This window comes from Ischnura elegans, chromosome 5, assembly GCF_921293095.1.
Source record: "Ischnura elegans chromosome 5, ioIscEleg1.1, whole genome shotgun sequence".
Taxonomy (NCBI): domain Eukaryota; kingdom Metazoa; phylum Arthropoda; class Insecta; order Odonata; family Coenagrionidae; genus Ischnura; species Ischnura elegans.
The window spans coordinates 97,145,035-97,164,785 of NC_060250.1; the positions used below are offsets into that span (position 1 = coordinate 97,145,035).

Consider the following 19,751-nt stretch of genomic DNA (forward strand, 5'->3'; position numbering starts at 1 on the left):
GGTTAGTCCAGCTGCCAAAAACCAAACCTCAATTATTAAATTCTAAATACCACACTTTTAACCCCTTGTTACCAATAAATTACAATGAAAATTACCCCTTTGTAATGCATTTCAAATAAGCCAAAGCCACTTTTTAATTATCCTTTTAAAGAACCAGAGGAGCCCTTTTTTCACTCACTTTTCATCAGACTCAAAACTGTGTGTTCTCCTTAATATCACATCCTGTTGCTGAGAATCATTGGTTATTGTTCGATTGGTAGCTGCTTTCTTCGTTCCAACATCATCACCTGAAATGCAAAAAATGAGTGATAAAAATATTTTCTATTACAATACTGATCATTTCAGCATCATGCTTGTCAAATAATATGTCCACTAGATATAAATACAAGGAATCAAATGAACTATCATTTTGAGGGTTATCCTGCTGGCTAGGTTTAGTGCTACCCATTAGGGATTGTCGGATTGGATACTTCGGATCCAAATTTGCTGAACACATCGGATCTGGATCCAAAATTTTAAATTCATGCTTCAGTGAATGCAGTGTCCCATAAGAGGGAGTGGAAAGAGTTGAGATCCTCTTTTCGCGGCTATGCCGTTGCACTGCGATGCTTGTCCTACTCATGAACCATATTTTTTAAAAGCTCTTGCAGGGCTTATGCAACAGAATTTCAGAAATTTTGAAGGCAAAATACAACAGGCAGATAGAGTGAATCTTCTCAAGAGAATGAACAACCATCAAGAGAATCTCAACGCTATAGGATAATGACCACTTCAAAAGCGGCTACGTCGCAGATTTAAAAAAAAAAAAAAAAAAAAAAAAAAATCCTCGGCCCTCCATCAGCCCATGCCACTGATATTTTTTTTTTCTTTCTGAGACCACAGGGTAAAAAAGTATATCATTATCTTCGAAGGAAAATATCAAAGTACATGAGAACAATGGCAACGTGTTTCATTCCTACCCCATCTCACCCACTGCTCTATTTCATCCTACCTGCTTCAATTCTCCACTCCTGGAGAACAAATGCTAGGTGAGATATATATACAATGCTACACAGGGCTAATTATTTCTGCTAGAATCCCCTTCTTAAAGTGGAATTATTTTATCTAATTGCTGACAAGGAATGTTTTAATATTTGGACATCTAATCTAGCATTGTAGACAATGAACAGCTGCAGGAAAAATCTCTTTAATATTAGAAGATTCTTCATTGGTTAACCAATCTTAAATTAAGAGAAATGACATCTATGATCATTAATTGCATATTTTTATATTGCAAATTTTCAATTACTGCCGTGGCCTCACATGGCAATATGGCCCAGGGGAACCAGAAATTTCATCCCACTCGGGCATGTTTACGTCGTGACTAGTCAGGTTAACCTGAAGAGGAAGGAAGTAGTAGAAGTTAAGGGAGCATAGCAATTGGAAGTAGAGATAGCAAGAGTCATAGCCAGGCACTGCCCTTTGTAGACAATTTACCCTAAGTCCTGGCTTCCAACAACAGTGGCTGCGTGATGGCGTGATCGCCCGCCCATTACCTTCACGGGAGTTCTGTGATCCTGTTTTCCAAGCATCACGGCACACGATCGCACTCTGTGATTACAGATCCCTGTCCTGCAGCAGTTGCATCGAGGGTAACTTGTACGAGACGCAACTCCCAGGTGTGGCGTCTGACTGTGTAGTTTCTGATGTGGCACACTGGTTTTGAAGCATTTGTGTAAACCACTTTTCTGAATCTGTGTCAACGTAACCATGGGTGCATGGTATTGTAAACCATGCATTAAATGGAGAAGTAGGAATACGAGTACAACAAAGTTATCACCTCTAAGGAGATTGTGCTCGAAAAAAAGAAAACTCTCAATGATTCCAGAAATCAATCTAAAATAACAGACTATGTGTATAAATAATAACAGATTCTTTGATTTGCGTAAATTGTGAAAATGTCAAGAAATTAAAGTGAAAGTTGGTGTTACTAATGTTTTCCAATTATTCATTCCACTTCTCCTCATCATTAGCACAGAAAATCCGGAGGTTGCTGTATATACCCGACCTCGGTGGTGGCTGGGTAACGTCCTCGCCTGCCAAACAAGAGGTCACGCATTCGAGTCCTGCCTGGGTGGGTTTCCCCGGCCCAGGGCATGGTTGTTCGGGTATGGTTACTTGTTACATTTGTTGAATACCCCAGTATAAAATGGCCAATAAGAGCTGTATCCGATGGTTTGAGAATAAAATATATAAATAAAAACTAAAATAAATAAATTTCATAATTCTGAGAAGAATACATGATCTGGACCCTCTTCTATGCTATTCATTAGATTTTATAGCAATAAATATATTTTTATTTTTTTCTCACATGATGCCAGTTCACATGGAATGCTTTCGAAACTAAATAAAAATTATATGATGTAAGTAAGAAGGAATGATTTTGTATAGAATATAACTACTTGTACTAAATATAAAATGATTTTGTACAAGAACCAAATATAAATAGAAAATGATTTTACGAGATGGTGTGGAGTTGGTCCTTGTTGCAGTGTTGCCTGTACTTCTAAATGAGCCAGGCCGCCTCCATGATGGTCCAGAACCACTTCCTGCCGATTCCTCATTTTCAGCAGGAACAACTTTGGGGGGTGAGGCTGGTGCCTATAAATCAGCATAGTTTTCAAGTGAAAAAACATGGTTGAATTTGATTTAAATGGTGAAGTCAATTTGCCAAGTTTGTATTGGCAATTCACTGAAATTTTAAGTCACTCAAATATTAAGATGAAATGCCCTGAATTTTCATACTCCCTACTAATACAAAAACAAAAATTAACAACAAACACTCCCAACTAGCTACAACAATTCCCTATTACCAAGTACATACTTATGTTTAAATTATTGTAATGCTATTGTTAATATTCATTACTGTGTATATTCATATTTAAATTGATAATGATTCCACGCCGATAAAGATTAACAGAAAAGTACAATCGAGATAATTATACAGGGGATTTTGATCTAAAGCATTATCTTAATGCCCAAAGCAAACATAAGACAAAATTTAACACAAGCTCATAAATTCAAGAAGAAACACCATTTTCATTGTGAATGAGGATTAAGATGGGACCATTTTCACGTTAACTAAATGAATGACCATGGAAAGGAATCAAAATGTCCATTAACTAAGCACAATATTTTTAAACATGGAAGTTAAGTGAGAGCATATGACAATAAGGAAACTGACTGAAAGGTACTGACATAAGAGCTGTTTGATTTTCAAAAAAAAATATTTTTACGACTTCATTCATTTTCCCTGGTATTCCATGGCTTCAAAAACACAATCAGTAGTCAAACTCTGACTCTAAAGAAAAATTAGCATCCTATGAAGCAGGAGCTAGATTCAGAATTAACCATCTTCGCATTAGATATTTTCATGGATTTGTGTGTTTCACTATAAAAAGAGAAGTTGCATCCATCCTCATTTTTAGATGGAGACATATTACTGAATGCATGATTAAGGTTGCCATTTATTTGATGGACACATTTTGAAAATGATATTATAAGAATTCCAGCAATTTTAACATAAAAAATTTGAAATTGTTTCATAAAGGAGAACTCTGAAAATAATAGAATGTTGAACAACCATTTAGTACCGGAAAGCAAACATTTCCCATGGTAAATTCAGCTGAGTTATGCAATTTCAAGACATAAAAATTACTTAAGATATGCACTAATGACTGAATGGTGACGATTGTATGCTACAAAGTTATTGTAACTTCCACATATTTGACTTCATCTGATGACTTTAAGTTAGCTCCTTCTACAAAACATACATGGGATAGTTAGATGCCCTATGCAATAAATTTACTCCCATACATTTCCTGTTTCAGCTCCCACTCTTGGCTCCAAGGATGAATGTTTTTTAAATCCTTTAAGATGGTTCTTAAACTTCAATTTTTTTAAATAAAAAAAATTATATGCATATAACATATTGCACAAAGCAAATCTCTTAAGAGAAAAAACTAGATCTATGCACCGCCAACAACTCGCTCCTGCCGTGCTGCCTGAACTTAGTCTATTTGTTGGCATACTGTCACTGTGCTAATGCGGTCAAAATAAGATATAAACTATCCCAACATTTTCTCAGTATTAGGATGGAAGATGAATAATTAATCAATTCTCTATTAATAATTTCCATTGCAGAGGCCAATGACTAGGACCAATTTTGCAACCCAGTAAAAATACATGCAAATGCTGTTACAAACAAATATTACTGATGACAAACATACTACGGAAATAAATTTTTTTGTCATAATATAATGTAATGAAAAGGTAATTATCTCTTTGGACATTAATACAACTTGATCATCAAAAACTGTGATAATTTTACCACATTTTTTGGGTGATTCAATATGAAAAATGGGTTTTCAAGGTCATTGTGGAGTCATCGGCTTCAAGATAGCAATTCTAAGGTATAACACCATAGAAAATCAAAGATAAAGATTTTAGCATCACAATAATAAATTTTGTAAAAACAGACTGGTCTTTTATATTGTTTTTTTACACAAAAAATTATTATAAAAGATGTGTAGTATTTCTAAACCTGCCGCGTGAACGGCGGTGAAATATACAAGAATTGCCATGAGAAAAAATTCCCCTGGACCGGGAATCGAACCATGGACCTTTGGCTCACCGGGCCAATGCGCAGACCACTACGCTATCCAGGTTCTTTAATTCCCATGGCAATTATACCGAGGCTCATGGCACTAGATGTTAGTATTTGACTAGATGATTTTTTCTCATGGCAATTCTTGTATATTATAAAAGATGTTGCACCAAATGTATAGCACACACATCCACTGCTTTCATTCACAGTATAGTAAGATTATATCAAAAGAGAAGTAAGCCTATTTATATATATACTTAAATTTACCCTACCCACCTAAATTTTTTGTGCCTTCTACTCTATCTCAAGTAATTAAATATAGTTAACATTGTGAACAACTACATACACAATTAGTGCTAAAACTCATAGGAATAAATAAAGGAGCTTACCGGTTGATGATGTGCATTGATAGTAATAGCATTCTTGCCTGGGGTAGACGGCACATCTTCCCGATTGACTCTGTTTTTCTTCTCTGTGGATTTGAAGATGGAGACCATTAAGATGTAAATGGAGGAAAACTTTTGATACAAAGCAGCATAAACACCATGAAACCCATAAGACAGAAAAAAGGAAATATTTAAATCAAGAAAACAGGTTACTGGGTGATATCACATGAGCAGCAACTTATTTTGGTGACATCATGCAACCTTTAGGCAATGACTCCAGACATTAGAATATATTAATTTGGCAGCCCAGACACCCAAGCAATATAACAAGTGCACTTGAAAAAAAAATCCATGCGGGCAACCAAACAATAGATGCCTTCACCAATATTAGGGAAAAATGACAATAGGCTTAGCAATAATGCTAAACAAAAATAAAAAACCTACAAAATATAACTCTATAAAGAAAAAATTGTACTTCTACAGAGTAAGGTACATATAGATATCTAGACATTATGTCTGATAAAAATTTTTATAGATCCAGAAGTTATTTATAATATATAGGTACCAAATGATGATAGGTTAAAGTACCTTCTAGATCAATACTACATTTATCTAACTGGAAATAAGGGAAAATACACTGAGAAGATGGACAAATCCTCAAACCAAAAGACTAATATTTAAGTGGACACTATTTACAAATGTAACCCTAGTACAAAGAGCCACCATCACCATATTCTTTATTGAATAATTAACCTTCCACCAATATTTCTGAAAAAGAATTTCCAAGAGTATTACTACATTGGTTGTTTTGCATCTCTCATAAAATTGAAAATAAATTTTGAACCGCACACATAACAAAAAATTATTTCTGATAACCTTTCAGAAGTAGCTCAACGATACTTTAGAAGCCAGCAACACTTAGATAAGGATAATTTTTGGTAATATCAGTTTGACATCGACAACTTAAGGCCATTTTTTTACCAGCATGGATATTCACTTATTAGCAGTAAAGATATAAATGTATAGTGTATGTGTCAAATGAAATTATAAGTATTCAATATAACTCTTCAGCACTCCAAATGTCATTCACATCAGATCAACAATACCCATGTCAGATGAAATCCTTGTTAAAAAAATATACTAATGCAAATTAATGGTAGCCAAATATGTGAAAATTAAGTTGGGAAATTATGCAATCAATTTAAGCTGTGGAATATGTACCAGATTTTCAAAATGGCTTTAGTTAAATTATAAAATGATGAACGTAAATTAAAAATTGACAGGAGTATGATAAAACAAGAAAATTTTAAACGATTAAAATATTAACATTACTTTGAAAATAAATTAAGATTTCGTCTTAAAGCACATGAATGCTTCTAGTATCAGAGAACAATTTTAATGGAATTTATCACGTCCTGCTGAGCATTGTTACCTGTGCTGGCAACACATATTACAAAGCAGTCATTGAGATAAAAATACATATAATTTTTGGAATTGCTGGGAAAATTCTAAGAAATGAAATAGGTAGAGAGAATTTTCATGACCTACTCTCTTTTTCAGCCTTAAATCTAAAACTGAAATCTTTAGAAATGGATCCAAGAAATAGAGAGTCATACAGTGGAATCCCCATGCAAGACTTGCAAAAACAATGAAACTCCACACAAAGAGACAAACTATTTTTGGGAATAATGGGTGAGAATAAAAAATTAAATAAGCATCATTGGTCCTCAACTCGAAATATAGGCCAAGATGGGCTCGCCAAGGTAACCATTGTTTTAGAAGAGGCCATTTTTAACTTTGATAAGAATTAAAATTTACAGCTTCATATTTATTGCTATCATTGAAGACATTTTTGCAGATCCTCAATATTTACAGAGCCAATTTATACGTGAGTTCACTATGAATATCAACAAGTTGGAACATGAATATTTCTCTAGAGAATATATACAATAAAGTGCATAGAGAAGTTAGCACATGAATAAAAAAATTGATAGGGAAGGAAATTTTTCAATTTCTATATAAGTTTTATCCAAAACAAATTATTGTCGAACTATTCACTCTATAAAACATTAATGCTTCTCATGACCTCATGAAAGAAATGAGAATGGAAACCTAGTGACGTTTTTCTAGAGCCTTTTTATTTAGATATCTAGAGCCTCTTTCTAGAGCGTTTTTCTAGAGCCTTACATTATATTTAACCAATACTCTTCCATTAACCCTTGGGCTGCAGGAGTTCACGATTTTAGCTCCAGTCTCTTGTCTCATTTTCATAGCTCTAGCTCTTGTCTCATTTTCATTTATTTAAGTATTCTCAAGGAGTTTCAAGGAGGAAATCACTCTTAGTTATTACTATTATTTGTGTTAAAATAAATAGCATGGAATTAGTGCAAAGTTCATTATTTCTCCCACTTTGCCATCATTCGACCATGTAGACCCAACAATGGGGAACATGCACAATTTTTTAAATTACTGGAATAAGAAGGCCTCTACTTCAAATGTACTCACCGAAAATTTCACATATGAATAATGCTTTTTAGCTGATTTCTGAGTCTTTAAAAATTAATCTTTGTCAGCTGCTTGAAAACACGACGTCATCAGAGCGTGACGTCACGGCACGGTATCCACTGATGACAGACTGAGGAAGTGGATAGAAAATAGATCTACGAGGGCTCAAATGCAAATTTGGTGAAAATAATTGCTGTTTTAATGACAAAATGCAGACTGTGAATATTTTGGGTTGCCACAGCATTGTTGAAACAAATAAAGGGGATTGTTTGGGGAGATTTGGAAAGATTAAATGAAAATAAGTTGGTTGCAGATTGTGATCTACGTTGGACACACACATCATTTGGTTAGCAGAATAAGTGTATTTCAGCATGGATATTCAATAGACAAATGTGTGAAAACCATATACAGTGAAACCTCGATATAACAACACCCCACGGTGCACTAATAAACACTCGCTATAGCGAATTGTCACTTTACCGGAGGTGGAGCAAATAATTGCCAATATAACTGTTGCGAACAGATATACAGGAACAGGAGTGGTGCGGCGACAGATAAACATCTATCCGATAAACGTAAGCATAAATCCAGACGAAAGGCGATGTTTTTTTGCATCACTAAATTTCCTTACTCAAATAACGACTAACTATTCAAACAATTTATAAGCGCCGCACTGAATAAAAATCATGCAAAGCATTGTTTCGTCATCATTATAATTATCGAACGACAGTTTACCACATAAATTTGAGACTGAGCACTCCATTAACTTCATTTCTAACAGATCGCTAGCAATTACAGAGGTTAAGGAGTCTTCATGAAAGTCTTCCGGCGGTGAAACCCTCGCTATGGCGAGAGCCAACAAAAGGGTCTCGTAAAAACGAATTTTTTAACACGCTTATTATAGGGTCAATTGACGGTGCATCGGCTATCTCTCGTAATAGCGGGGGTGTCGCTATAGCCCGTACTCGCTTTAACGAGGTTCCACTGTATATCACATTTAGTGCCCCGCCACTCAAGCACCTCAATTTTCTCGCTAGAAAAGGTTTTTGCTTGTGCCCCAAAGGACAAAAATAAAAGAAAGTGGTTGATGACCTACAGAATGGAGTTGAATACTTTATTTACATTGTCAACGGGATATTTCTCAACGTAAGTACACTCTTGAATCAGGGTTACCGAAGGGTTTTATCAAATCGCCACTCCATTAGGCTCCACCACTCTTCTCTTTTAGTGAAGTGAATGGTGTACCGTGCAATGACATCAGAAGGCGTTTCAGGTCACGTGACTTCAAGCGATATTTGAGCATTTTTAATTAGCATTTATTGACGCTTGTGGAGTACTAGGAGAGTTTTGGCTTATATATTTGGACGTGAGAAAATTTTCTATTCAATGAGACTAACAAGCATGATGAACAAATTTCATGCATGTTCCCCATTGAAGAAAAATTGAATACCTGCATTGATGCATGTGTAAAATCATTGCTGAAACACTTCACTCTTAGAGTAGTGTTGAGGCCTCTTGTTCCCTGCTGATGCTGCCTTAATTCCCTCAGGAAGCAGCTGGAACAGTGCCTGCCGCTTCCGACTGCCTCAAAGCCCTTTCAATAGCAGCTGTAATGTCTAACTCACCTAAATTGACTATACCCCTTTCAAAGGCCACTTTTTGCACCCTTGGAATTTCAACATTTTGATCTGTATCACATATCTACCCTATCACCTCTATTTTTTTCAACAAAAAAATCGTCCACTTCTCCATACAAATATGGAAGTAAGGAAGAAAATTATCAGATACTATTTTGGAGCATGCATCTTCATGAGAGTGAGGCATGGATGCAGACAATAGCAGAGAAGGCAAGAGTGTAAGCATTCGAAATGTGCTGATACCGAAGAACGGTGAAAAATGGATCGACCAAGCAAATAATGAGGAAGTGCCAAGAAGAGTTGGAGAAAAGAAAAGTCTTCTAAAAATGAATGCTGCAGATGGGATATCTTAACTGGCCACATTATGAGACATAATGGCCTGATGAAGGATGGCCACACATGAGTTACATGCAACAGGTTGTTAAGTACATAAAAGGGAATAAATGCATAAATGTGAACAGGCTATCAGATAGGAGAGAGGAATGGAGAGCTGCATCAGACTTATCTTTCGATTGTTCACTTGTGATGATGACCAAAGAAAATTAAATTCCTTTCCAGGCTTAAAGAGAAGATGATCCAAGGAATTAAGACTATTAATGGAATAATTAGAGAGTAAAAGTAGGAAGTATGAAAACTTGACAGAATACATACATAATCTATGCAAATAAGAAGCCATTCAGAACAAATAGGATGTCAGGGACCTGGGAACAGACCAGGAAACCTATCAGATCAAACCTATCTTCTGATTATTCACTCACGATGATGATGAAAGAATATGAAATTCATTTCCACGCTTTAAGAGGTGATGATCCAAGGAATTAAGGCTATCAACAGAATGATTATTAAGAGGAAATTTTAAGTATGAAAACTTTACAGGATACATACATAATCCATGCAAATAAGAAACCATCGAGGTAAAATAGGACGTCAGGGGCCTGGGGGGTAGGCCAGAAAACAAATATTTTTTTAATGAGCAACCCTTGGGGAGGGATTCCACTGTACTGAGTGCAAACAAAGAGAGAGAAAGAAAAAAAATTTCACCAATGCAACACACTGATTGTGGAGGTGGCAGGAAGGAACTCTTACCTTCGATGGATAGATTTTTTTCAGCTATACCACTCTCCTCGCATTCATCAGAAGAGTCTGAGCTCTCGGAGGAGGAGGAAGTGGAGGGAGAGGAGGAAGATGGGGAGGAGGGTGAGGAGGAGCTGGCCGCAGAGGACGAGGAGGAGTTTTCTTCTTCCTCCTCCTCACCTTCTTTGACCTTTTCCTCCACACAAACCACCCCATCGCCCGTCCTCCCCTCACTCTCATCTATTAAGACATCCTCATCATCTAAGGCAGCGTGCAGGAAAAATCAAAATAATCAGGGCCTCTGTACCAGAGTATAGTCAAAAGCTTATACCTTAAAAGGTGTTAATTTTTCAGTTTAACACTTTAACTGCCACACCGCAGACTTACTACTCCTTAATATAGGGGGCAGAAACTACCAAAGACCAATTATGTTGGCATTCATCTGACAACAAATATCTATTGGTGCACTTAACCTCACATTTTCAACTAAATTTAAAGTTATAAACACCAGGTATGGAATTTGCCTTGAAAGTTATTTCAATGAGTTTCCATGACGCATGCCAAATATTAACTATACTAACTTTTGTAGAATATATGATACATTAAATTAAGGACCACAGTAAGCTGCACATAAAATGCCTTGGGAATTTTCTACACCCTTAAAAAGGAATAATCTGGCAGTAAAAGAGTTAATTTTGAGGAAGAAGGCTTTAAAATAACTACATTTCACTAAATACCAAAATCTACAACTACAGATAAGCAATGTAATTAGATTAGTCTATCATGAAATAGCAGAGACTTCTCATCTACTACCAAGTAGCACTATTAATTAGGCAACGTTTACTGATTAAGGTGGATCATGCATGTCTAAGACAACTATTTATTAGATAGATTACTTGGAATAATGCATCAAAATAATCACTAAGTTGAATTCCAAAGCCTTCTACTCATGTTAGGAAGCTCATTACCTCCTCCAACCAATCCTCATTATTTTTTATTTCTAATTTATGAGTCACACATCATCCCCATAGGTATACAACAAGCATTACACAACAATAAATCAAAGCAACTTAACATGAATTATTGCAACAAAGATACAATATATTTTGAAAAATTATATAGAAAAAATTCTAAATGATAATCAGAAACAGAAATAAAAAATTAAACAATTCTAATATAGGCTAAGTTTTTTCCCATAAATATTAGATAAAAATATTTAGTGTATGAAAGGACAGTAAATTTATCAATTCATAAATAATTTCATGTTTTCTCTTAATTTCTCAAGATACTAGTCACCATTAAGAATGGACATTATGCAATACACAATGTCAACAGCATATATCCCAAGCATGTATGATAAGGAGGTTTGCTTTAAAACTTACTGAACAACGAAAGCAATAACAACCAAGAGATTATGATAAACTTGTTGAAGAGGTAAAAATACCAATTCAATTTTAAAATCTATGATTATGAATCTTAAGCTCATTAAGTATCGCCAATATTATTGCAATCGAAATTTTTTAGATTGCAATAATATTGAGAGAGAAATATAATAGATAATTTAAAGAGAGAAAACAATCCAAATGATATCCAAGTAAAAATAAAGAAAAATTTTACTTATTCCAAACATGTTAATTAATATGTTTAAATGTACTCTCTGATAAGCCAAATTAGGCATTATTGTATTTGACTCAAATTAATCACCAATGAAAGCAAGAAAGAATTAAGATTTTCAATTTAAAAAATGGTGGACATACATACATTGGTGGAACGACCAAGAGCAAGAGAATTTCCCATCATTTGGACTAATAAGGAACTCATGATATTTCCAACATAACATTTGCAATAGACGCAACTGGTTTAAGTATCTCTTGAGTTTACCCCCATATTCATGCATGACGTATCTCATAATGTAAATCAGATGACCAAGTACAAGTCATAAATTAAATTATTTCAGAGTTTGAAATTGGAAAATTCAGCTTTGAAAAACTAATACTCCAAGATGATTCCTCCAATGCAAGTGTTGAGCAAATATTGTTAAGATGATTAAAAATGGCAACTTAATAGATTTGCTTACATTCACAAGCTCTGGCAATAAATGGTAAGTAATTTATAATGATTGAAAATAAAATGGCGGAAGTATTTCATCAAAACCCTGTAATGTTAACTACAAATCATAAATGCTGCAATAAAATGGATACAATTACTTTGCAATTTATCAAATAGAGAAAAAATTTACTATCGGTGTAAAGACTAGATTATTGCAAGAGTAAATTTTATAAACGAAGGCATTTAATTCCGGGAGTCTGAAATAAAACTATGCCAAAAGCACATGCATACAAAGAATATAGTTGCACAGCAAAGCTCTCTTATCCTAGATTAAGGAGCAAGGTACATTAAGTGCTTTAAGTAATTCCTCATTCGAGGGAATCTCATTAAATTTTCTATTCTTAGTTTTTAGACATCAACACTGCCACCACCTCATTCATATTGCATGGAAGTCAAAGCACACTACCTTTTTTTGGATTAGTGATTAGTTATTTTATTCACCATGTACATTTTATGGACCAAAAAAATGAAAGAAAGTTCAAGAAATTATTTCGCAACTCAAGTACATGGTCGTTATTTTTATCATACCATTTGCGGTACTTGAAGATAACAATGCTTGCATCATTCCAATCTTGGTTGAAATTTTGGCTGCAATCTTGATTGTTATTGACTATTACTATTAGAAAAACCAAGTGAGCAAATGAGGACAAAGTGGATCGAGATATTAATCACTGCTGCTAACCCTGATGATGGTACCATTTCTATCTCATCTTTTGAGCTTCCTATCAACAGAAATTTTCCAGAATGAACATGTAAAAATTATTGTTATTGGAGCAAAAGAGAAGGTTTTTTTTTTACATCGATTCCTACATGAATTGGTAGGTTTTAAAGTGTCATTCTTCACAATGTCACATTTTTAGGAATTGCTTAAGATGATAAATGAGGATTCATTGCACAAACTTGAGTTTTATACTTTTGACGCCATTTTTCATGCTTGCATAATTTATCAACACAAGTCAGTCTAATTATGATACTTATATCTTGCCAATTAAAAGAGCCATGCTTAGGTCACAAAGCAGGCTACCGTATCAACTTGTAGGCAGGTAAATGCAACTTTTAGTTGATAAAAAAAGTTTGTAGATCTTATATTCCTACAGATAATGAAATACTTGGTATATAAATACATTCTACCGATAGTGGATTATCATGGAACATTGGGGCCAAAATAAGTTGCTCTTGCTCATACATAGGATGTAGGCACTGCCACAAAAAACATGTACCACTGATTGGTGCATTGGCACAACACAAATACAGGGGAAATTCCTAACATGCTGACATACGTGAGGATCTATGGCCAACTTGCCTGAAAGGCAATGAGATATTGGATATAAACATATGAATTGAAAAAGATAAGGGGCTTCTATAATAGATGGCAAAATGTTTTCCATTGAATCTTTCAACGTTTACTCAATGTAATTACTCAAGACCACAAAAGCCACTAACGATACATCCCTTGTTTTCCAGTGAAACTACTCCTTTATAAAAAGTTATTTAACAGATAGTATGTAATGCAAAAATGGATGAATTGAGCAGGATTATGGATATAAGCTACTACCTTCCTTGTCTCATCCTCTAATCACTTCTGAAAGCGGACACTTTAAATTCCATAAATGATTACCATATCAACTGAGAAGCAAGAGCACCCAGAACTACCTTCTCTTTTAACTTGACTCTCTATTACTGAACAAAACAAAACTAGAGTGCAAAGTAATGTCCACAAAAACTGAGTGTATGAAATATTAATGGAGACAAATTGTACGTCTGGTTTGTTCCTCTTCAAGGATTTTTCAACTAATGTTAACTTATCTTCATCTACATGAATAAAAGAAAAGGATATGAAAGAAGATATTTTAAGGAACAAAGGGAAAATCTGTAGAAGCTGTAATAAGCTGTAACAACAATAATCCAAACAACCATTTTCTTAAAAATTATGTGTCATATTTATCAGCATATGGTACAATTAATAGTTCTTTTGATACAACTCAAATTATTGAGCAGTGTAAGACTTAAACTCACAGCAGTGTTTAAAATAGTTCCCTGAATTTCATGTTAACAGATCAAAAATTTATTTTTATTAAGCTTCCAATCCGGATATGCCAATACATACAAGACAAATTTACATTATAAAACGAGGAAAAGGAATATGGAATTCTGACAAGGCGTCCAGCAAATATTTCTACTTGTCTGTATGTTAGAAGAATATATAGTTTAATACAAAAACTGAGTCACAGCTGAGGAAAAGAGAGATGTATACACATCATAGAGAGTGAAATCATTCATCACGACTAGGGCATAGATGTTAATTTTCTACGATCAAATAAAATATTAGCCATTACGCATGGATAAGCATATTTATATAAGGATAAGAACGCTTTTTTGTGCAATGCTAACAAAGAGTTGACATTTCCCGTACTATAAATAAAATAAATCTGAATATATTAAATGAAAAAAGCATGGTTTGGATTATAACACTACATAAAGAAACGGTTTTAATCCAAATGACTACTGCTTGAAATATCATCTTACCGACATGAGCTGCACCATCTTCATTGGGTTGAGTTCGCCTTAAACGCTGCAAACTATCACCACTTCCACCTTCTTCAGAGTCTACTTGGGTGTCCTTCACTCCTTCACCTTCAATACTGTGAGAACCACGATTTGTGGAAATCCTACTGCAATCATAAAATATATGCATGCTGTAATAAAATTGATTGCATCGGACAACGACTAAGAAAATTTTACCTCAAGTCTTTGTTAATTTAACTATTAAATAAAATGGTATCGATTAACCAAAGGTTAGAAAAAATGCAGGCAGAGAATTTTCCAGTTCTATATAAAACTATAAAATTTAGACAAATATAGGACATATAAAGGCTTAAATATAAACTTAATGTACATCAAAATAATATATGAAATATTTGATTCATCGCACCATATACCGTATAAGCTCGTGTAAGAGGCGCACCTTTTTTCCCAGATATTGCAGCCGAAAATGGGGGTGCGCCTCTTACACAAACTTCTTATCTTCCCTCCCTCCCCTTCACCGGTTGCAAGTTCAAGGGGAACTGAGTGGCCTTGGTTTTCAGCGTGAGTCAGTCATCTGAAACCCTGGGTCAAAATCAAGCGGCAGGCAGGGGAGTTTCTCCCTTAGTGGCGTATTTTTAAAATGCTCCTGTTTGAATTTCTTGCAAGCATCGCGCCGTCACGTCGGTACCCCAGAGGTGAACATTGAAAAGATCGCGCGGGGTGATTCGCTCCGGAGCGCGCGCTAAATTTATTGCCACGAGTGGGCATCCCGCGGCATTTATACTGCATATAGTAATATTGGTGTCAAAACCTGCGGTTGAAAAAATTCGAACGAGTGTGCTCATTGTTGGACTTAATGGTGGAAAGAAGAAATCGGAAATGCTTATAAGTGAAGAGCGCTGAAGGAGAGGTCGAGGGGAAGAGGGCTCCCTCCCCTCCGTATTTAAAGCTACGAGCGGAGGAGCAAGGGAAGAACACGTCCGATCTTGCATGTGACGTCGTTGCCTTTAAAGCGAAGGGGCGAAGGCGCAGCAATGTGATATACGCAGTTTGCGTTGCCTGAGTTTCCAGTCCGTCTCGTCTTGTTTGAATGCGCTTATGCTACGCTTGTTTCTTCCGAAATTGTGCTGTTTGGACTATGCTGAATATTAGTAGCCTTATTTTAGCTATAAATCTTTGTGTCAATCAACTAGAGCTCAAAAAACTTAAATGCTGTATGATATACGTCGCGTTAGGTCTAACTCTTTTTAGAACCTCGTGCGTGTCATACAATTGCTGAAAGATATCGAGATATCTTCGAGCTCAGAAGGTGACTCACGTAGCATTTGACCTCCAGAAACTCGGGGAATTGAACCTGGTGGACCGGAAAAGGTCAGTTGGCGGAATGGGGTAGGGATGAAACACGTTTCCATTGTTCCCCTGCAACTTGATATTTTCCTGTGGAGTCTCGGAAAGGAAAAAAACGGCAGAGGCATTAGCTGATGGAGAGCCGAGTGTAGTTCCGTTAGGCCCCTTGCACACACACCGATTTTGGACGGCCGGTAAAACATTGGCCGATATTTTACCGGCGAAGCGATGCTTGCACACACGCCGGATTTTTACCGGTCAAACGATATGTTGCTAAGTTTTTGAGCCGGCGTCGGCGATCCACAGTGACAATAGCCGGCAGCTAACCGGCATTTTGCCGGTGCCGGCGTGTGGTCGGTACGTGTGCAAGCTCCAATGCTCTCCCATTGTTCACTATTGGAATGTGGACGGCCGATATTTTACCGGCCGTCCAAAATCGGTGCGTGTGCAAGGGGCCTTAAATCTACGACGTGGTTATTATCCTACGGCGCTGAGATTGCCCCGATTGTTGTTCAATCTCTTGGGAAAGCTCATGTCATTTGCCTGTCGTGTTTTGCCTTAAAATTTTCCACGGCTGCAATTCTATTGCAATACTCCTGCGAGAGCTTTTAAACAAAATTGTTCGTGAGTAGGACAAGCAACGTAGAGCGATGGCGTTTGCAAAGAGAGGATCGGAACTCTTTCTACTCCCTCTTATGCCGCCGCAGTTATCAAAATTTCCTCTTTCAAATAGTACTGAAAGAAGACATTTCGATAACTGTCGAAATTCCAGGCATACGTCTGCAACACCGCACGATAGGATAAAAAAATGTCGCCAAATTCTTTTTTCTTTATAGCTTCGATCCTCAAAATAGGGGTGCGCCTCTTACACGTGTGCGCCTCTTACACAAGCTTATACGGTACATTGAAATGATAATGCAACATAAGTTGCTCCAATTACAGAAAATAATTTTGATTAATACTCAGAATAGCAACAAAATGACGCAAAATTCAACTCAAGCATGTTGATGACCATGTTTTAATTAAATTTTGTAAGACCACGGAACATGTCTACTGCAACTGCAAAAAAAATAACTGATCAAAATTTATAAGCCTCATAATTCTACTTATTTACGATTGGAAATAAATAAAAAAAGTGTATTTTTACTTGGTAAGCAATGCACCATTATTGTATCAAAAAATGCTTGCACGAAATTCACATGTAATTCTTCATTAATTTATTGGTAATCTTCAAAGTAGGAAACATAATTTGATTTGAACTAGTAATCGATACCCAACTATCAGTTCATAATATTAATGGACCCTGAATTTTTTCAAATATATTTCTTCACGAATTTTCTCCTTAGATCATTTATGTTATTATTTATACGGTAAAGACCATAATATTTTAATTAGCCACTTTAGCATCTGCAAAATTACACTAAACTTTGTGAAAAAAAAAACATTATTCCCCAAAATTTAGTGGTTTTTAGCTATTAATGCGATATTCAGTTTTTCAATTTATCATATGAAAATTTGAGGACAAAACATGGCATTCTTTAAGTTTTATTTTGAAAGAGACACAATAAAAGCCATCGCCCCATTTCTCTGTCCTGTGCTGACAAGTGAAAAATCAAATGCACTTCTAAATATCTAGTTGACCTTGATAGTTTTCTTAACCTAACTTTTGAACCTCACTCTGCTTAGAATAAGAAATCACTTGTACCGCTTGGCTTCTCACCTCCTCAAACGTTATGTTTGAAACTCTTAAACTTACTTGTTTTCCAGTTCCTGGCCTTTGGTTGTACGGTGCTTATGAGATGCATCATTTGGTATACTTTCCTCTTCAGGCTCCCCAGTAGGAGATGTGGGTACCAATGATACCACCTTGGTCTCTGGTTGCTCTTTCTTCTTTCTTCTCTTGGATCCCAGAAGCCCCGCTTGCCTCTTCCTTAGTTCCTCCAGGGATGGATTTAGGTTAGGATCAGCCACATCAAAGGCGGTTTGTCCCTAAAAATTAAACGAATATAAATATGAAAAACGAAATACCAAGAGAAAACCATAGATTCAAAAGATGACTTAATCAAATGAGACAGAGAATAGTTAACGAAACATGAAGAAGAATCCTATAGAACCATAATTACTAATTTCATACTCCAATTTAAAGACCAAAGGAATTGAGTCCAATATGCTTACACAATGTCAAATTTCAATGTGACTTTTCAGAATGAAGCAATTGAGAGATAATAGCATTATTAAGCTACATGAAGGATTGAAGTTACATAAGAAGAGATGATATTTACTGATAATCGCAAAAAATTGAGCAAAATAACAAGTTGAGAAATGGATGAAGTTTATCTGGAGATTATTATACAGCAGGATGGTTGTAAAATTGATTGGACAATTATAGATGCAAATACAGGTAAATGGAAAACCCAGGAATGCAATAATGGCATCCTTCTATTCTTTAAAGACCTAACAAACACACATGAAAATTATTCACAAATGTATTCCTCATCCATTTATGAAAAATCTTTATTTTGTTGGATTGGGTTTGCTGTTGCCAAAATATGACATTTTTTCAGAAAATGATGCATCAAAATAAACAATGAATTATTTATCAATACGTAAAAACAAAGTCGAAAATTGTTTTAGTCACACCATTTATAACTAGAAAACAGCTGTACAAATTTAAATGATATATGGATTTTTGGATTGGTCTCAGCCCCAGATAACAGAATAAGCATTAAAAATTAGTAAAAGAAAAAAAAATTAATCCTGATATAAGGGTTTCTTTAGGAGTTGGTAACACTGAAAAAGCTGTCAAGTAAGTCAAAACTAGATAGTTTGTTTTGTTTTTATCAATTTAAAGACAGAGCTTCGTAACAATATCAAGAGCATTTTAATAGTTTAGAAATAATAAATATATTAAAATCATATTGAAATCATTTACTTTGCACTAAGTCCATCACGAGTTGAGTCATCAACAAATGCATTGCTACCGTGCGTGTGTAAACAAATCTCCAAGAAATTGTTGACTTAGAACAATGATAGTTCCTGTCGACGAATCAAGCAGATTGATTTGATTTCCCTCGAATATTTAAAATTTTGTTTTATTGAAAGATGAGCTCATCAACTAAGTGTTCTTGAACATGATTGATAAACACAAAAATCACAAATGGTCAAGTGAGCGAGCAATTTTGGCAGCTAACAACAAAGATGTGGATGACATACGAAAAATACGTGTACACGTGCCCTGGTCTACCTTAAAAAAATCTGTTTATAAGTGCCCTGGTCTACCCCAAGTAAATAGAATATAGAAAATGTCTTTCTAAAAAGCCATTCTAATACTTACTTTTGAAGTTTTATTGCTTTTTCTCCATATTTTATTATAATAAGGTCAAAAATGATTAAAACAGTACAGCCAGGCTTACAAAAAATATTGGGGGGGCCCTAACCGGGGATCTTGCCCGGGGAAATTTTATAAGTAGTGAGTTTTAAGTTTTTTTAAAGCATTTTAGAAGAGTCATATGATCAACATTA

At 35.3% G+C, this 19,751-nt stretch overlaps 1 protein-coding gene and 1 non-coding gene across 8 annotated transcripts in view; both read right to left on the reverse strand.

Moving 5' to 3' along the window:
• LOC124159306 (protein phosphatase 1 regulatory subunit 12C) overlaps window positions 1–19,751 on the reverse strand; it is a 206,155-nt gene that overhangs the window by 125,929 nt on the left and 60,475 nt on the right. For 5 of the 7 annotated variants that reach the window (XR_006864943.1, XR_006864942.1, XR_006864941.1 and 2 more), the window contains exons 6-11: window positions 17,986–18,218; window positions 14,883–15,028; window positions 10,260–10,508; window positions 5,035–5,117; window positions 2,502–2,640; window positions 179–287 (exon numbers count right to left, since the gene is read on the reverse strand). Coding sequence is in view for 1 of the 7 variants with exons in the window: in XM_046535037.1 (XP_046390993.1) it covers window positions 179–287; window positions 2,502–2,640; window positions 5,035–5,117; window positions 10,260–10,508; window positions 14,883–15,028; window positions 17,986–18,218 (959 nt within the window). In the remaining 6 variants the exon portion in view is untranslated. The remainder of the gene's footprint in view (window positions 1–178; window positions 288–2,501; window positions 2,641–5,034; window positions 5,118–10,259; window positions 10,509–14,882; window positions 15,029–17,985; window positions 18,219–19,751) is intronic. The other 2 variants (XR_006864940.1, XR_006864944.1) reach the window with 2 other exon arrangements.
• Window positions 4,634–4,706, reverse strand: Trnat-ggu. Its single transcript has one exon. It is a non-coding gene; the product is annotated as a tRNA-Thr (tRNA).